Below are 18,548 nucleotides of genomic sequence, written 5' to 3' on the forward strand. Positions count from 1 at the left end.
AATGCAGCATCCTGGCCCTCCCGCTGTGTCAGGAATAAGCTGCTTGGGATAATTGGGATACAGCCAAAAGGACAAAAGTTGATATAGCTGAGCATATTTTGAAAGGAGAGGATGGAAGAAATTAAGTGTCTCTAAAGCTTGTGAGAAATCTTTCCAAGAACTGGACAAAAGATGGGAGAACAGACAGACAGTACCAGAGGCAGGAGAACCAGAAAAATAAACCAAACAATAACTTTAATAAGAATTTGTACATAACAAGGTTAATCTTTGTGGTAAAGCTGTAGCAAAGGAACCACTAAAAGTCCTTTTCTGAGAAGGATAATGACAGCAATGCCTCAGCCTAGGAGACTGTGAGCACATCAACCAGGGCTCATCAATGGAATGCTATTTTCTAAGGGTCTCCAAGATCTCTCCTTTCTCCTCTTCTGGATATTTAGCTGTGTTTGTTCAGGGCTAGGGAGGATTGTTTCCTAGTGTACCAGCCCTCAGGGGTTCTTGCCTGGGCTCAGGAAGATATACAGGTACCTAAGGAGCTGCTCCATTGAGTCTACATATTAATTTCCTTGGCGGGACTTAATTAGCATCCAAAGCAGAGCCCTTAAATGAAGCTCTTACTAATCTCTGCTACAGCTCAGCTTCCATCCCACCAAAGCAGCACTTCAGCTGCACGTTCCCACCTTGGCAGTGTGAAAGTGAGGGATGGGAAATTTCCTCTCAGGCACAAAGAACACACAAAAACTGAGGGCAAGACCAAAGGGACAGGGCCAAGAAAGGAAGCAAGATCCAGAGTGTGTTTCTTCTGAGACCCCGAAGGCACCTCCCAGGAGACACTGCAGCTCTGGCAGCAGAAGCTGAGAGGGAGGGAGGGAGGCTGGCTCAGCACCAGCAGGGGCTCTGAGAGGCCTCAGCCGATGTAGATCCTGTGGAAGTCGTTGGCCCCGAAGGCCGCGTTGCACTTGGGGCACTTGCGCTGCCGGGTGTCGTAGCGCGTCTTCACACACTCGAAGCAGAAGACGTGGAAGCACTTGGTGAGCACCGCGTCCTTCTTGCGCATGTTGCAGCAGGGGCACGTCAGGCGGGCCTGCAACACACACACACAGAGCTGTGAGGGGCCCTGCAGCCCAGCTGCTGTGCTCAGAGATGTCTCAACATGAAGGTCCTTCAATTTCTCAGAAGCACAGTGTGGTTTCTTCAGTACAGGTAACAGATGTCAGATACTGGAAGTGTGCCTACACACCTTCTGACTAAAGTAAAAAGGGAAGCCGAGGGACACAGATACTCACCTTGTAATCCTTGATTTCCTCCATCAGGATCTCATCACAGTTGGGAACCATGTCAGGCTTCTTTGTGGTCTCCAGCTTCCTGCGCAACCTAGAAATATCTTCCTACATAAAAACAAGAGACCAAGTGAAGGAGCAGTACATTCTCTGTCAGCTTTTTCAGGGACCAAAGAGAATGTGCACCTGGCTAAGTCATGCCACCATAGTTTCATTCCCTATAATCCAAGAGACAACATGATCATCTGATGACACAAGTATTGTCAGTTATCAGGGGACAAAATCTGAAAGAGCAAAGACCTGATGAAGCCAAAATCAAAGTGAAACTGGACACCAAAAGCAGTTCAGCTGAAACCCTCTGCAAGCTCAATGTACAAGAAGGACACCAAAGGACACAGATCTGAAGGATTGTGCACAGGATATTTATACCTCAGCCCTTTTGAAGTTGAACATCTCTTTCTCTCTAGTTACTCTGTTTTCCACAATCTCCTCCTGAAAATCATGTAACTTCTTCTGAGCCAGTTCTAGCTGGGCCTTCAGATCATCTGCAAGCTGGGCTGCATCCATGGCCTGAGAAAGAAAACCAGTATATAAGGACCAAACATAGATCAGCTCTAGTGATTTCCAGTTCCTTGTTATTATCTTATTATCAACAAATTCTAATAATTTAGCTTCTAGATTCCTTTGGGCAGAGCCAAACCATGGCACACTGCAAAGCACATCACTTAGAAAAACACTAATGATCATCCAAATCTCTTCTTAAAGTATTTTCAGCCTTCTAGCTTCCACATTTTCTCTATTAAAGTGTTCAGAGGCAGTTCTGTAGCTGAACTAGACAGAACTGCAAGATACCTATTTCTAACAATCTTCTCTCTTCACTAGCTCTCTTCTAACTTTATAACTAAATGCCTTAATACCACAAATTGTCATATTAAGCACAGCCAACTGCTGAATGCTCCCCAGCTCCTCTTCACAGTGATATTCCTGCTTTCCTTTCTGCCTGTTTTAATGTAATTTCTGCATTTCTATTAACACTTAACAAAGGCAGCAACAGCTATAAAACTTATTTTAATGGTAACACACCTACTTTACTGATCTTAGGCATTTGTTGAAAGTGCTCACATTTCCCAGTTGTATTTCCTTTCCTTATCCCATCCTTGCTACAAAAGCTTTGACCCCAGTTAACTTCATCTGGCTGCTGTCTCTTTCTTTATCATAGATTACACAGCAAAACATATGACCTGCTTCTCCTTATCAAAGCAAAACATCAGTCTCCAGTACTTGAATCATAATTCTCTCCAGGACTCCTCAGCCTTCTGACACACTCATTCAAAACCAGGGAATACCAGGCTCTGTAATGCCAGTGAGAGCTCAGAGCCTCCCACAAGGCAGCAGCTCCACCCCACAACCCAAGAGGAAACGAAGGCATCACTCACCTTGCGTTTGTTCATCTCCAGGGCCTGTGTTCGCAGACCCAGCTCCTTCTCTCCTGTTCCAATGCTGTTCTGCAGTAAGTGTTCCTTCTCCTCCAGCTTACGTACAACCTGCAGCTGGGCATCCACCTTGGAAAGGGAGACAGAGGGAACAGAAGGAATGAATGCATGCTCTGTGGGTCTTCAGAGCTGTCATTCAAGCTGCAGGGGTAAAACTACTCCTGCTTCCCCATCACCAGGGAGCACAACTTCAGCTTGCCTTTTTCTCCCTGAACAGCTGTGCCTGTATCCAGAGAGCTGTACCCAGAACTCTCTAGTCAACACTTTAAAAATTAGCAGTGAAATATTTGCAACAAAGATGTCTTAATTTTTGGACAGTGGCTTAAAGACTTGCTGTAAGGCAGTGAACAGTTCCAGTGGTACCAAGGATGACAGGATACAGAGCCGCAGAACAGCCTGGATTGGAAGGGACCTTAAAGATCACCTAGTCTCAGCCTCCCTGGAATAACTTCCACTAGGGCACGTTTCTCAAAGCCCCATCCAAGCCTGGCCTTGAACACTTCCAGGGATGGGGCATTCACAACTTCTTTGGGCAACCTCCAGCAGTGCCTCACCACCCTCCGAATGAAGAATTTCATTCTAACATCTAATACAAGCCTGCCCTCTTTCAGTTTAAAACCACTGCCTCTTGTCCTGTAATTGTATACTCATATAAAAAGTTCCTCTCCCTCATTTTTCTAAGCCCTCTTCAGGTACTGGAACGCTGCAGTGAAGTCTCCCCCTGAGTCTTCTCTGTGCTGAACAGGCCCAGCTCTCTCAGCCTGTTCTTGTAGCAGAGGTGCTCATTTCTTCTTATCATCTTTATAGGTTCCTGTGGACTCCCTCCAAGAGGTCCATGTGTCTTTCCTGTGCTGAGGACCCCAGAGCTGGATGCAGCACTGCAGCTGGAGTCTCACAAGGGCAGGGCAGAAGGGCAGAATCCCCTCCCTCAGCCTGCTGCCCAGGATGCAGCTGCTTTGGATGCAGCCCAGGATGCAGCTGGCTTTCAGGGTTCCCAGTGTGCCCTGCTGGGTCAGGTCCAGCCTCTCATCCACCAGAATCCACAAGTCCTTCTCTGCTCAGTGACTTCCTCTCCCAGCCTGTGCCCATGTCTGAGGTAGTTCAGACTGAACCATGGTGTCCAACTCCTCCTGCTTGTTACCAATATATACAGCTATAGGTAAATATACAGGCAGAAGTACTATTCCAACAGGAAAAGGACTTCCCACTTTTCCTCACCCATCTGCTCTCCATAGCAGTGAACCTGTAGGACATTGTAATGCTCATACAGCAGCCTCAGTTTCCTACAATGACAGGCCCCTTTAAAGCCTGATGCATTCCTAGGCTGGTGAGAGGAACACTCCATCCTGGACTGATTCTGGTGAGGACAGCTAATTCTCTTCAGAGCAGCTCACATGCTGCTATGTTTTGCATTTTGGAGAAGAAGTAACACAGCACTGTTTTAGCTGCTGCTGAGCAGTACTTACACAGCACCAAGACCTTCTGTGTCTCATGCTGCCCACCAGCAGGTGGGCCAAGGGTGCCCAGGAAGCTGGGATGCCACACAGCCAGGCCAGCTGATCCAGCTGGCCCAAGGGGTGTTCCACACCCTACAATGCTGTGCTCAGCAATAACAGCTGGTGGAAAGGAGGCAGTAGGAGCATGTTCAGAGCTGCAGCATTTATCGAATAACAATAAGGCCTGATGAAGCCCTGCCTTCCTGGAGATGACCAAATCCCTGCCTGACCCAGGAAGTAACCAATTAATTAATTTATTGTTTCACTTGTATGGACATCTTTGCTTAACTGTTAAACTCCCTTTATTCAGCTCACTTGTTTTCTCACTATGTCCCTTCTGGTTCTTTCCCCTTTCCCTCAGTAGGGGAGAGAGCAAACTCTCTGCCCCACTTGTGTGCAGCTGCCTAAAGAGATAACCCACACCTCCATCTTCCCCAGCAGCTCTCTTGTCCTCTCTCCTTTTTCCCTATTACCTGTGTTTTCAGTGTCAAAACTTGGTCTGCTAGCTCCTCCTTTTCCTCTTTCAGCAGCTTATGGATCTGGTTGGACTTGATACGTTCTGACATCAGCTTGAAGTTGGCATCATCCTTCTCCCGCAGCTGCTGCATCAGGCGGATGTTCTGCTCTTGCATGTCTTCAAAGGCTTGGCCTGTGACATCCATCTCTGACAGCAGGGCCTCCTCCTCCTGCAAAAGAATCACAGGCTCTGCCCAAACTGTGCCCTGGACCCCCTATAGTGAGCCTGAACATTTTATTCAGAGACACCAAACCTAGTGAAGATGACGGAAGGTTCTTGGTGTCAGGGAACACCATTATTCCAGCAAGCAGAAAAATGTATTCCTGCAAGTCTGCACCACAGCAGAAATACTCTGAATTTGAAGGTGCAGAGAAACGATGATCACCTGTCACTTGTCTGGCAGAATCAGGTTTGACACAGTCATTGCCAGAGCTGGGCAGAAAACAACACCCAATTCCCAGCAGCTGAACACCTGTCAGATACATCAGACCAAAAATTCTACATTTGGGCAGCTTGGCAGCCTCCAACAACAGGCTGCCAAGCTCCTTAAACTCACTTTGGCCACTTCAGCATTGACAAGGTAGAGCAGTTCTGTTCTACAATAACAAGAATCCAAATTCTAAGAAAGTACATGCCAATTAATTGGCTTGCCTCTACCTTGCTGAGGTCGTCCTGCTCTTTCATTGGATTGAGCCTATTTTAGCAGAAGGTATGTACACTTCCATGCAAAATATTCACTAGATGAGCTGAGGAGGTAATAACTCTTAAAAAGAAATTGTAATCTTTTCCCCTAATGGCTGATAAAGCAAATTCTCCTCTGTATGCTTCATCAAGGCCACATGTTTAACTGTTTATTTAATGTTTAATTGTTATTAAACATTTCCCACCATGGCCTGCCTGTGATATCCCAAAGCTGAGGGTGCAGAGATTATTTTGTTGGTGGTTCTTTTGCTTGCTCAGTTTTCTTCCCCTTTGGTAAACAAGCACTAAACTCCCATTTCTGGCCCATACAGACATAAATTCCTTCTCTCTTCCTGGATGTAACCTGAAGGCAGCTCCTTCAGTTGCCCTAGCCAAAAGAGAACTCATCAGGAATTTCTCACCTGCTTAGCCATGGCAAGCTTCTTCTGTAAATATTCAATCTGTTCCTCCACTGCTCGGATCTTGCGGAGGGCATCCTCATCAGCCATCTTCTTACTCTCCTTTTTTTCCTTGTCTTCCAATTCTTTCACCCTCTGCCTCAGTTCTTCAAGCTACAAAAAACAACCAGAAATGACACTAAACACAAGGATATGCCCTGAGCATTGTTAAGAGTCTGTTTTCTCCAAAATTCTGTGAAACACTCAAACTGCTTTCAAAGCATGGCAAAAAACTCCAGGTTGTTTTGACAGAGTATTACAGGCAGATGTACCATTGAGATGGGCATTAAGCCCAAGATCTTGACTTCCACACCTTTGAAAATTTCACAGCATCTTTTATAAGAGTAGGAACATCAGTCTCCTGCAATTGTACACGTATGGATATGTGCTCAGAGGGCATCTGCTCCTTTAAGGCCATCTGGTCAAGGACCTTCTTCCATACAAGAAGGAGATAACAGGAAAAGGAGGAGGTAAAATAAAACATACATAAAACTTGGCGGACAAATGGTAAGGGAGGCAGTGATAAGAATGAAACTTGGTCAGTCACACTAGCTGATGAGAGCACATAAGAGTGTGAAAATGTTTACTCCATCAACATTATCTGAGTGTGGGAGAAGGAGAAAACCCAAACCAAAATATACAGACACAAACCTGACAAAACAAACACAGAGACAAAGAGAGGAAGCAAAACTCTCCAGTCACAACAGCTGATAAGCTTCCAGGAAACTACAGGAACTACCTCCAGGGACATCAGCTTGGATTTTGTAACTGATGACACTGTAAAGCAGGAATGGCTCCTGAACTGAGCCGGCTGTGGCAATCAAGAGCTGCTCAAATCCAGAAGCAATGTGCAGGGAAATGGAGACCCAAGGATGAACAAACTGGAGTTAGACAGAGAAGGATATAAAAAGAGCCAGTCTCATGGGAAATATGGGCAGTCAGTACACATTTGTCTGGCTTGGCCTTGCCCATGATCATCACAGCCTGTCGTATCTTGTTGTATCTTTTCATTACACATTCTCCTAAGTATTGCCATGTAATCTTAACTCTTTACCCCAGGTATGTGTGTTGCACAGAGGAAGTGCTGCCTACAGGTGAGACTGCTTGTGAAGAAGGCAAGAGGGGCTTGGAACCACAGGGGTCCCAAAGAGAGGGACATGCTGGAACTTAAGGGATCTACAAATGGGTCTGTGCTTATAAACCTAGAGATTGTTTTTTGTGTGTGCCTGCACTAGCAACTAGTCCCTGTTTATCTCCAGACTATTCCAATCTCTAAGCAACAAAGCTGAGAAGACAAACAATCCTCAGTTCTGAGGAGAGAAACAACACAGTTCTGCTCCAGAGTATCTGAAAAGAAGTTTAAGTAAGACATTAAAAAGAAGAGGAAGAGAAATTAGGAATACCTCAGCTTTTGCCTTCTTCTCAGCTGCCATCAGCTGCACTTTGTCTCTCTGTTCTTTGGGGGCAGAGCGGTACATATCCAGCAATAGTTTCATCTCCTTCTGGCTCTCCTGGGCCTTCCTGGAGAAAGGGAGACAGACCACAGTGAGAACACAGCAGCAAAGCCATACTGTTACACAGCCAGCACCACAGCCTGGCAATATTCTCTCATCTCCCACAGGATATGGGGTCATCCTTGGGTCATCTTATCCTGGTAACACAAAACAGCAGCTGAATACAGGCTGGAAAAGAAACATGTTTAGGCACAAGGGTTGAAATGCAAGAAGTGGGCTGGAGATGAAATATATATCCTAATAACTACAAACTATCTACCTCTGCTTTGGGAGCCATCCAGAAGTGGGAACACTGTTGTGTCCTCTGTTAATAACCTGCTGCTGTGAACTTATATGCTATTGTTATGACAGCAACAAATCAACATTACTTGACCCACACCATGAAGTGTCTGCTTTGGTAATTCATGCTTTAGGATATTGTAGGAAAAACACTTCTACACTGACCACATCACAATCAGACACAGAGGGCATCAAGAAATTCTCTTGGCTCCAAACTCCAGTGATGCTGATCCTGTAAAAGCAAGAACACCCCAGGCTTGGGCACTGCTCCCACAGGAAAGGGAGAAACAACAACTCTTACTTGAGCTCAGCCTTCAGCTGCTTGATCACTTCAGCCTCCTTCTTTCGTCCATCTTCATGTTTCCCTTTCTCCTTCTCTTTGGACTCTCTCTCCTTCTCTGATTCCTTCTGCTTCTGCTTTTCCCGCTCTCGTTCCTTTTCCTTCTCTTTCTCTTTTTCTCTTTCTCTCTCCTTCTCCTTTTCCTTCTCTCGCTCCCTCTCCCTTTCCCGTCTCTCCCGCTCCCGTTCCTCTTCATCTCGCCTGGCCTTCATCTCATTAACATCTTCAGAAGGAGCCTTGGGAACAGTCACTTGGGCAGAAGGATCATCAGGCTCCTGCTTGATCTCTGCCGGTTCCTCCTTTGTGTCTTCAGTGCTGGACTGGGACTGGAGGAGAGCACTGCCACTGCGAGAGCGGATCTGGTGTGGAACAGCAAGAGAGATGACCAAGAAAACAAAGATTTAAGTTCTTAGCCAGGAGTCTTCCTTAACCCTTTCTCCCTTGTCTTCCCAGATCCATGCTTCCATGCCCCCTTTTCATGGAGCACTACACAGCTACAAAGGAAGAGCCTTCATTTGGTCAAAGGACAGCAGAGTGCAGAGCTCCACAGAAAATTTCACTGCATCCTGCACAGTGTATCAGAAAGGTTGATATTGCTGGCAAGGTGACAGCATTCCCCCTTCTCCTAAGCACCTTCCCCTCTTTTCTGGCACTTCCTGCTGCGTTACCTTGCTCAGGTCAGACTGGGCCTCTCTCAGTTTGCGCTTGTATCTCAGCACCTCTCCCTTCAGCTGGTGGTTATGATTCTGGAGGCTGCTGATGAGGTGGCGCATCTCCCGATTAATGGGGCCTGCAAAAACAGAAACACCTCTGCAACAAACCACACTTCTGTCAACCTTCTTGAGGACTTTCATGGAGATGGAGAACAAGCTAAGTGACAATGACAAAGAACAAAGTAAGAGTATCACCATTCTGCCACATAACAGAGCAGCACAAAACACTTGCAGAAAAAAAGTCATGCCAGTTTTACATGCAATCATAAGTCCTTGCAAATTTACAATCCTTAAGTTCCCACTCAACATTCTTTCTATGCCCAGGATCCTAAGAGAAATGTGTCATGTTACATAAAAAAACAGGATTTAAATGCTACTTCAGAATTTTATTTTTAATTTAGAATTTTATTATTAATTTATTTCTTCTGATGAAATTTAAGAATTACTGCTTTGATATCTAGATTGTCCTAATATACTTGGAAATCAATCCTCCTGCCCCAAGTAATTTTTAATAATGCAAAATACCCTGTCATAAACCAAGTTGTTAGTAAACTGTATCTATTATGCAGCATCTAGGAAGAAGTCAGATAACATGGAACTGGTCTCCCAGTAAAACAGATGAAGAGCTTTGTTTTTTTAGATGAAGTGACCTGCCAGAACAAGTATTTAAGAGTAACAAAGAATCAACCCAAGTGTTCTAGTGCACTCTAGCCCCTAATGGGCATTGGTGGGTAGTGGTGTTTGTTTGTAGGCACAGCAGAACAGCACCATACCTGCTTGCTCATTGGCAGCAAGTGTCTGTTCAAACTCTATCCTCAACATCTCATATTCTTTGCGAACTTGTGCCAGGGTGTCCTCCAGCTGAATCACCTCAGTGCGCAGCTTCTTGTGAAGGCTGACCTCATCCCTCTGAGGAACAAAAAGGAAACAGAACTTGGTGCTTTGAACCTGGAGTATCTCTCACCTCATCAGTATCAGGTACCACAAGAGCCTGAATTAGTGCCAGAAACATCAATTTCCTGAGCATTTGCAGAAGCACACAGACCCAGCAGTGCTGGCTGGTGGCACGACAGAGCTCCCAGGCTGAGGGAGCAGAGTGTTACCTCAATCAGCTCCACCTGGCGCTGGTGCGTGGCGCGGGTGCCGTGGAGCAGTGTGCGGGCCTCGTCAAGGTGTGCCTTCAGCTGGAGACTCTCGTTATACAAAACAGAAAACTGGGACTGCATGCAGCGATATTCCGGGGTCTCCTTCACAGCCTCTTCCACTGCCCGTCGCAGCTCCACCTGGTTGGGACACAAGAAAGTGCCACAAAACCAAAAATTATCGCCTTGCCTTTGCATTTGGTTTCTGTCTCTCAAGACAGAACAGCGAATCAAGCTGCCACAAGCAGACACAAAAGGAGAACTTGAAGAGCATTGCTGTGAAGCAGGTCCAAGTGATATGCTTCAGTACCAATGTTAAGAAGAGTCTGTGTGTCCTGCATGCACTAGGCTGCTTCTCTTGCACAACCACATGACAGAAGTTTTTGACTCTCGAGTCCTGAAATAGTTTCTCTCAAAGATATGAATTTGGAAAACATAATAAATTGTAAACACCAAGATCAATAAAGGTGGACACATGGAAAAGTATGAGAGAACAGAGAAAATGCACATGCAAGTAGGCATTATGTTAGCTTTCTACCAGTAAGACATGACTGACAGAAAGAGAAATTTAAAAAAACCCCAGAGATACAGAACTGAATTCTCCTTATAAAGACAGTTACCAAATGACTGTGACTAGCAGCAAAGAAACAGACACATACATACCTGCATTCAGCTTAAAAGTAATCAGGGGGGAAAAAAGTTGTAAGCTAAAAACCACTTCTCTCTAAACAAACTTGTGGATAAAAAGAATTCAGAGGTGCCTCAAGACAGTTCCCAACATCAGATCTCTGGGTTTAGGTTATCGAGACAGACATTTCTTATAAACTGGCACTGACCCCTAAAATAAAATTTGGATTATTCTCCCTACGATACACTCATCTACCACAGAGCCACAGCTCTCTTGTTACCACTTTTAAAACATCACAAACTCATAAGCTGTTTCCTATCTATCCATCCCCCGCAGTGGGAAAGACAGATGTTCATTGACTCTTTCAAGAGCCTCTCTCCCTACACAAGTTTCCCTGATTGTTTCTGATCTCTGGTTTCCACTTGCACAGGGCATGGGGAAGGTGGAGGAGGGATCACTGATTGCAAAGAGGTGATAACAGTTTTTACCAGACATAGTTAAAATGGATTCAAAGATCAGAACGGGACAGGGACAGGAAACCATTACAATTTCCAACGGTGGCCACAGGGTGTCACCAACGCCCGAGCTGCAAGTGGAGCCACGGACTCGCTGAATTGTACCTGGAGCAAAGCATAACACGGCTAAAGAGCAGGCTCAAAACAGACACTGCCAATGAGGTTTTCTGCAGACACAGCACTGCAGAGCTGAGGGCAGTCCATCCCACAGAACACCTTCATCCTCACACAGCTACAGGTGTCTCACCTTGAGCTTTTCATTCTGTGTTGTTACTTCCTCAAGATCCTGACGTAGTTCCTCCAATTCATTAAGGCGATTCCCAGCAAGCTCTTTATTCTCTTCCAGCTCTGCATTCATCTCCTCAAACTGTTGGGACAAACTGCTTGTAAATCCTACTGTTAATGTGTCTCCTGAGAGTGCTTATGACCTATCTGTTCATGCACTAAGAGTAGTTACGGACTGAGCAGTCAGGTAACTTGACCAAGTGTGACAGAGTCTAAATCCACCACGTGTTTCTTAAGTAGAAAACTCATACACAGACAAAATGGCTTGTCCAGAGTCACCCAGCTTTGTGGCACAGGATCTAAAAATTATCTAAAATATATCTAAATTCTGTTCAAATTGTGGCCCTGGTTCTCACTGACTGTATTCTTCCTCTTGATCACAACCAAGATCCTGACCTCACCTTGCGGGCATTAATGGTGATTGTTCCCCCATAGAGGCTGCTTCCAGCTCCATACACTTTGTAGCCTTTGGAATTTACCTGCAAAAAATGCAAGAAATTTCCTGAAGACGCAGTGAAATGCTGACAAAAGTGATGCAGCAGGTACAAGACCAAAGAAGGAACACTGCAGGTTCACAGCTCTCCCAGCAAAGTCCCAGAGAGGATGTCACACACCCATCCAACACCACCCCCATTCCCAGATTTCCTGGCTTACTCGCTCCAGGACGTCGGCCAGGTGGCGGTTGAGCCTCTGCTCTCTCTTGCGGATCTTGTCAATGTCCCACTGAAGGTCATCAATCATGGTCTCCAGGACAGACACCCGGGATTCTGCTGTCTCCACCCTCTCTTGCAGCTTGGAGAACTGCAATCAAAGGAGTGCTTCAGCCAGCACATTGCATAGAGCCAACTTTTCCTGGTGCTGCTCAGGAGTCATTTTTCTCTTATTCATCGTGTGCTTTTCACCTTTTGCTGTGGTGACAGACTATTCCATGAACTGTCCTGAATTTTACACTGGCTGAATCTCAAGACAGCAACAAAATTAAGACAAAGCTGAAAATGTATAAAGAGCAGGAAGCTGGTAATATCTGGCAGAATACAGAGGCAGCCAACTCCGCTAATTCAAAGGCTTTTTTGGATTTTAATCTTTTCAATCCCTATGCCCATCTACTCTACAGAGCTCAGAGGTCTAATGCTAAGCAAGACCAGCATTAACACAACTTTTAAATGAACTGAAATCTCTCAAACAAATGTTGCTAAAAATGTGACTCTTTTAACAACTGGGATCATACTGTAACTGATATCATTACACTGTCAAACAGCAAGGAATTCAGAATGACAGAGATGTCACCTCAACAGTTCCAGGTGTCTACACAGCCACCTCAGCATCACCTGCCCCCAGTTTCTCCACTCTCCCCTTTCTTTAAAAGTTAAATCCATTCAGCTCACAGACTTGCTTATATCCTTTCCTTTAGTCATGTAACAAGCAAATCAATCTGATTTATACAGAAAATCTATTTACAGCTCTCCACAACAACGACCGTTTTTGGAACTTTCAAACCATGCTCCTCCTGTGCCTCTCCAAGGAAATAAGCTGCCTTCCAATTTATGGGAACCATAAATTATGCTAAGCAGGACCCTAAAGCAGGTTTATTTCTCTTTCCTTTTTATACCTCCTGAGACATGACTCTGTGCTTCTCCTGAAGAACATCAGCCAGTTCCTGCAGCCGTCCATTCTCATGTGACAGGTAGGTATTCAGCTCCACTACTGCTTCTTCCATCAGTGAAATATCTGGGCACAAAGAAAAGGAAATTAATGGAAATCTGGTTTTAATTCCTGAACAGCAAAGAAAGAAATAAGAAAACAGAAAAGGAGATTTCTGGGTCTAAAGTCAGTTTAATTTTCCTCTCCCATGCGTGCTTCCTGAGGGCCTGATCACCATCCACAGAGAGCTCTGACCTGCACTCCATAAGCAAAAGGCTCTGCAGTTTAACAATGCTGCCCATTTCTGACCCGGGGGCCACCCCCTCACACCACAGATCACTTCAGCTGTGTCTGTGCCAGCAACCCAGAGCATATCCTTGGAACCCAGGGACACCAGAATGCTGCTCAAATTCATGTGTATACCTGCTGCAACAGGTGGCCCAGGATGACACACCAGACCAAGACACCATGACACCATGTGAAACCACAGCACCGGGGTGACAGGTGAAACCAGAGCACTTTAGGACAGGCTCACATGGCACCAGCATCACAGCTACTACAGTTGATGACTGCCAGCCAAGGACATCAACACTTCCCTACACCAATGCCAGACTTGGTCACAGCACACAGAAGGCACACCAAGCATAAGCTGATATTCCACCCAAAGTTTCTTCCAAAATATTAAAAATCTAACCATCAGTTCATAATGCTAATTTCACTTCTTCCACTTGCGGTAAGCGTGAAGTTACTTGTAGTAACCTTTTATGTGGTGGCTGAGGACAGCTGGCTGAGAAGGTTCAACTGTTCTCTGACTTCTCAGGCACACAAACACAGTGCTGGCAGAAAGAAGAGGCTTCTTAACCCAACATGGTGGGCAGAGCTCTCAGCATTCAAATACAGAGGTAGATACGATAGAGAGATAGAACTTCTGGCACACGGTCCTTTAGAAGAGGTTTTGATAACAAGAGTTTGGAAAGCCAAACAAATTTATTTTGGAAAATAAATGCACGTGAGAAGGATTAGACCTTAATGTCTACAATGCAGGATCAGGTCTAAGATGAGGGCAGATCAGCATTCCTGAATACCTGCCACCTTGGTCATACCTCCACTATTCAGCTTGTGAGACAGCACATCCACCTTCTCCTGCAGCTTGTCATACATTGTCACAATCTGGGCAACAGCACGGCGGGAGGACTCCACGCGTTCCTGCAGCTGAGATTCTATCTCCTCACTGGTACTGCTGGCTAGAGTGGCCAGAAAGGAGAATGCTGGCTCCAGTCCTTCCCCTGGGAACATAAGGAGATGAAAAAAGTAAGTGTGCTCTAGAAGGTAGCATATCACTGCTCTTTACAATCACAAAAAAAGTCTCTGCCAAGCATTGTCCACAGCTGAAATCCACCTTTCCCACCGTGCCCAAACAGTTGCCTCACCTCGTTCCCTCTCATCTTTGCGCTCCTGATTACTGTCAGAGTCTGGTTCAGGTTCTGGCACCACCAGTGCTTTTCTTTCAGACAAAAGGTCTCCAAGACCTTGGTCCAGGTCAAAGCGTTTAAGGATGATGCGGATATTTTCATCAAACTGAATGACGGAACAGGCAAGGCAAGAGAAGATAAAGAATGGATGTGAACAAAAGGGGTGCGGTGGTGCAGGGGAGACAAGAAAACAGTGCATATGAAGCAGCAAAAGCTGTTACCAACCTGATTCCAGTAGCGGTTGATGATCAGCAGAGAGGCATCGTCGGTGGCCTGCCGACGCTCCAGCTTCTCAATGTGCTCCCGCAGCTCATCTTCGATGGCCTGGCGCTGGTCGAGCATCTCCGCCAGCTTCCGGTTCTTGGTCTGCAGGGCCCGGATGTCCAGCTCCTCCTGGGCACGGCACATGGCACACAGGCCAGGTTACAGAAGGGCTCATCCTGACCCAGAGACATTTCTGCCTCCAGATTAAAAAAACCAAAAGGTGGACTGGGGGTAGGCAAGGAAGACATACCGTTGAAGAAACACCACCAAGTTTAATAGTCTCGACAGTGGTGCCTGAATCTTCAACCCCTGCCTTCTTCTCTGGAGGTGCAGAAGGACCAGGCTCTCCAGCCATCCGTTTATTGCCAATCCCAGACATGGTGGCTGAAGTGTATAGATTCCCACCTTCTCCAACCTCTTCCTGAACATTAAAGAAAACTATTAAAAAACACCAAATGCACATCCATGAGGTCAATTTGATTTGGGGTTTTTAACGAGCTGACCCATCAGAGTAACAAAATGCTCAAAACAGCAAAGATCACGGGACCAGAAAGATTTTGAAAAATATTTGTTGGGAGGAATGGATTAAAAGTGGAAGACTGGTAAGGAGGACTGTAAAGCACTCAAGTGACCTCGCAGCTGGGAATAACCCTTGACAAGGCAGGGATCCTCTGGCACTAGCTGAGTTTAAGGGTGACAACATCTCTAATACTGCACCTCTGCCCAGGTGCTGCTTTGGGGCCCCACAAGGAGCAAGGTAACAGAAACAAATCTACTCATTGTGCTCTGACTGGGAGTTTGTGCCAGCCTGTGCTGACTCACACATTCTGGTCCAACATCAGCAGTAAGACACCAGCAGGATCTGCACTGCAAGCAAAAGGTTCATGAGGAAAATATCCACTGCTCTGTAACATTAAAATAGAAGCACTGTACCTTAGCACCCTCTTTGCAAAAAAATCTTCATCCAGGTTCACTCTCTGCTTTTCTGCATTAACAGAAATGAACCAGGTTAGACTTTGGCAAACAAAGTGTATATGTGTATATGTGTAGATGTATATGTGTATATGTGAGACAGTGTATATGTGCACCAGTTCACTGCACAACAACAAACTGTTCCTATCGAATCTACACACAAAGCCAGCCAAAGCTGAGGGCAGCAACATCCTGGAAATAAATGAGCCATGTACATAGAGAGCTCAGAAATCCTATGGAACTGAAAAGCAACTCGGAGCCAAGGCTTGTAAAGACCCATTCCAAGAGTTTTGCTGTGTACCAGGAGAGATGCAAACATGTTTGAAGAGAACCTATCCCTAACTCAAAGCAGTCTGAAAAGCTCTGGACTAATAGAGAATCACAGAACAGCTGGGGCTGCAAGGGAGGACTGGACATCACCTGCCCTGTGCTCCTGCATGAAGCAGGCTCAGTCAAAGCAGGTTGCCAAGGGCCCTGTCCAGGCAGCCTGAGCATCTCCAGGCACAGAAACTCAGCCACGGCTCTGGGCAGCCTCTCTAGTGCTTGATCATCCTCAACATTAAAACAGGATTTTCTCATGTCTGAACAGTATTTCCTGTAGTTCCCTAAAATATTATTGAGCAAAGCTACAAGAATCTCCTCAAAGACTTTGCAAAATGAATGAGCAGCTGGAGATGAAAAATGGAACCAATCAGATCTTCACTAGATGTGAGCTGCATTCTTCTCCCACAGCCACTGCGGCTGTGTCAGACTGAAGAAACCAGAAGTGAATAAATTGCAGATCATACAAGTAAAACCTGACTTCCATTTAAGCCTATTATGGCATTTACAGTCAAACTAGGGGTTAGAAACTGAACCTTCCAGTTCTTATCTGCTTTAATTGAGCAGTTCTACTGAAAGCAACAAGGCTATTGCCATTTGAACATGAAGCTGGTACATTCCTTTGCCAAATCTCAGCATTTCACAAGCATCTCAGCTTGGCATTGCCCTTCATTGTATGCAAAATAGGGTAAAGATTATTTCTAAGTGTGTTACTGAAACAGCACATATGGGGATCCTGCGAGGTATCTTTTAACAGAAACATTAAATTACATCTCAAATTTACCAAGAAAGAGAACTGCCACTGAACCATTTTCTTTCTCTTAGCAGCAGCACTGACTTCAGCTGGAATTCTGAAAGGGAACAGCTGTTGCTAAAAACATCTCATCTGTCCCCTGTCAGTCCAGCAAGCCATCACTGTCCGCTGCCTTTCACACTTTTTGTACTGGGACAACATACCCCTTCCACTGCATCCTGGCACCATTCCCCTCAGCTCCATCTCCCCTCTCACCACCTCCTCACACACTGTACACCAGACCCTAACCCATCAATTTTTTATGGCCTCTCTTTCACAGAATCACAGAATCATTTAAAATGGGAAAAACCTCTGAGATCGAGTCCAACCTATGAACCAACATCACCCTGTTAGCCACACCATGGCACTAGGTGCCACATCCAGCCACGGACACGAACTCCAGCACCTCCCTGGTGGGCAGCCCCTTCCAGTGCCTGCAATCCTTTCTGCTGCTCACAGAACAACAGGAATAAAAGCACTGGACAGATTTAAAAACTGCTATTTGAGTTTATACTTCCCAGCAGGAACTCCAGTCAAACAATGACCCATCCACGAGCCTAATAGGGATTTTTCCATGGCTTCAGGTCAGGCTCTGCAGGAATACTTTAAGCATTGGAGGAGAAAGGGGAAAACTCCCAATCCTCTGCTCTGCCTGGCCCTAACATAGCATGGATGGCATGCTGTGTCCAGTTCTGGACTCCTCAGTACAAAGACAAGGAGCTGCTGGAAAGGATCCAGTGGCAGCCATAAAGATGATGAGGGCTCTGGAGCATCTGTCTTATAAAAAAATCTGGGTCAGGTTTGTCTGGAGAATACTGGGAGAGGATCTCATTTATGCACACAATTATTTCCAAGAGGGTGGTCCAGACTCTTCAGTGCTACCCACCAACAGGATGAGGAGCAGCGGCGATAAACTAAAACCCAAGAAGTTCCACTTCAGCATGAGGAAAAACAATGAGGGTGGCAGAGCACTGGAACAGTTTCCCACGAACGTCGTGGACTCTCCCCCTTTGGAGACATCCCAAACCCACCTGGATGTATTCCTCTGTCACCTGCTCCAGGTGACTTTGCCTTGGCAGGGGAGATGCACAGGGTGATCTCAACCCGACCGGTTCTTAATCAATTCTGTGATTCAATTTCCCACACACACCAGCCGCTCCCACACCTCCTCCGCTCTCCCACATCCCGCAAGGGTCCTGCTCCTGTCCCCGGCATCTTCCCACAGCACCAGCCAGACACGCCGCGGGCCCGTCCCTCCCTCCACGGGTGTGCGCTGCCTCCAGCCCCCAGTGACCCCTCCGTCCTTCACACGGCCACCTCCCAGCTCTCCCTGGCCCCAGGCCGCCCCACAGACCCGCCACGGCCGCCTCGTCGCTGCTGTTGCCGCCGCCTACTCCGCCGCCGCCTACTCCGCCGCCGCCGCCGCCGCCGCGCCCCGTCGTGCCGGCAATGGCCGCCACCGGCCGCCCCTTCCGGCCGCCATTTCGCCCTCACCCGTCATGGAGGCGCCGCTTTGCCCTCGCCCGACATGGCGGGGCTGCAGCGGCACCAGACGCCGGTGCCCTCACCCGCACCAAAGATGGCGGCGCGGGCGGAGCCGCCCCCGCCCACACGCGGCCCCAGCGGAGCGGCCGCGTCTCTGCCCGCCCCCAGATGGAGCCGCGTCCCGGCCGGAGCGGGCCGGAAGGCGTTCAGCGCTGCTTGATGTGGGCTAAACGTTCAGTGTCTGCCATGGTGGGGCAGCAGG

The 18,548-nt window shown here is 46.7% G+C and overlaps 1 protein-coding gene across 2 annotated transcripts; it reads right to left on the bottom strand.

The window, feature by feature from the left end:
- Window positions 1–217: 217 nt before the first annotated feature.
- RNF20 (ring finger protein 20) lies at window positions 218–18,266 on the bottom strand. Of its 2 annotated transcripts, XM_039710260.1 has the most exons (21): window positions 18,156–18,266; window positions 15,649–15,700; window positions 14,966–15,136; window positions 14,677–14,844; window positions 14,410–14,557; window positions 14,083–14,265; window positions 12,948–13,066; window positions 11,993–12,139; window positions 11,740–11,817; window positions 11,301–11,420; window positions 9,872–10,051; window positions 9,542–9,677; window positions 8,724–8,845; window positions 8,017–8,414; window positions 7,326–7,443; window positions 5,887–6,036; window positions 4,740–4,952; window positions 2,714–2,839; window positions 1,707–1,847; window positions 1,284–1,385; window positions 218–1,081 (listed from the first exon to the last, which is right to left on the bottom strand). In XM_039710260.1, exons 3-21 carry the CDS (start codon window positions 15,092–15,094, stop codon window positions 905–907), a joined length of 2,955 nt encoding a protein of 984 aa, XP_039566194.1. In that variant the 5' UTR covers window positions 15,095–15,136; window positions 15,649–15,700; window positions 18,156–18,266; the 3' UTR covers window positions 218–904. The 2 variants fall into 2 exon arrangements, with proteins under 2 accessions (XP_039566194.1, XP_039566195.1); XM_039710261.1 differs by lacking the exon at window positions 15,649–15,700 and having other exon boundaries at window positions 18,156–18,260.
- Between the last annotated feature and the right edge of the window lie 282 nt (window positions 18,267–18,548).

Source organism: Passer montanus, unplaced genomic scaffold, assembly GCF_014805655.1.
Source record: "Passer montanus isolate IOZ18808 unplaced genomic scaffold, ASM1480565v1 scaffold229, whole genome shotgun sequence".
Taxonomy (NCBI): Eukaryota; Metazoa; Chordata; class Aves; order Passeriformes; family Passeridae; genus Passer; species Passer montanus.

Coding starts and splice junctions, on each gene's coding strand:
- RNF20 (XM_039710260.1), bottom strand. CDS start 15,094: ATGTCTGGGATTGGCAATAAACGGATGGCTGGAGAGCCTGGTCCTTCT. Junction 14,266..14,409: donor CAAAGATGAGAGGGAACGAG/GTGAGGCAACTG, acceptor TTATGTTCCCAG/GGGAAGGACTGGAGCCAGCA. Junction 6,037..7,325: donor AGAAGAAGGCAAAAGCTGAG/GTATTCCTAATT, acceptor TGTTTTTTGTAG/CTTGAAGAACTGAGGCAGAG.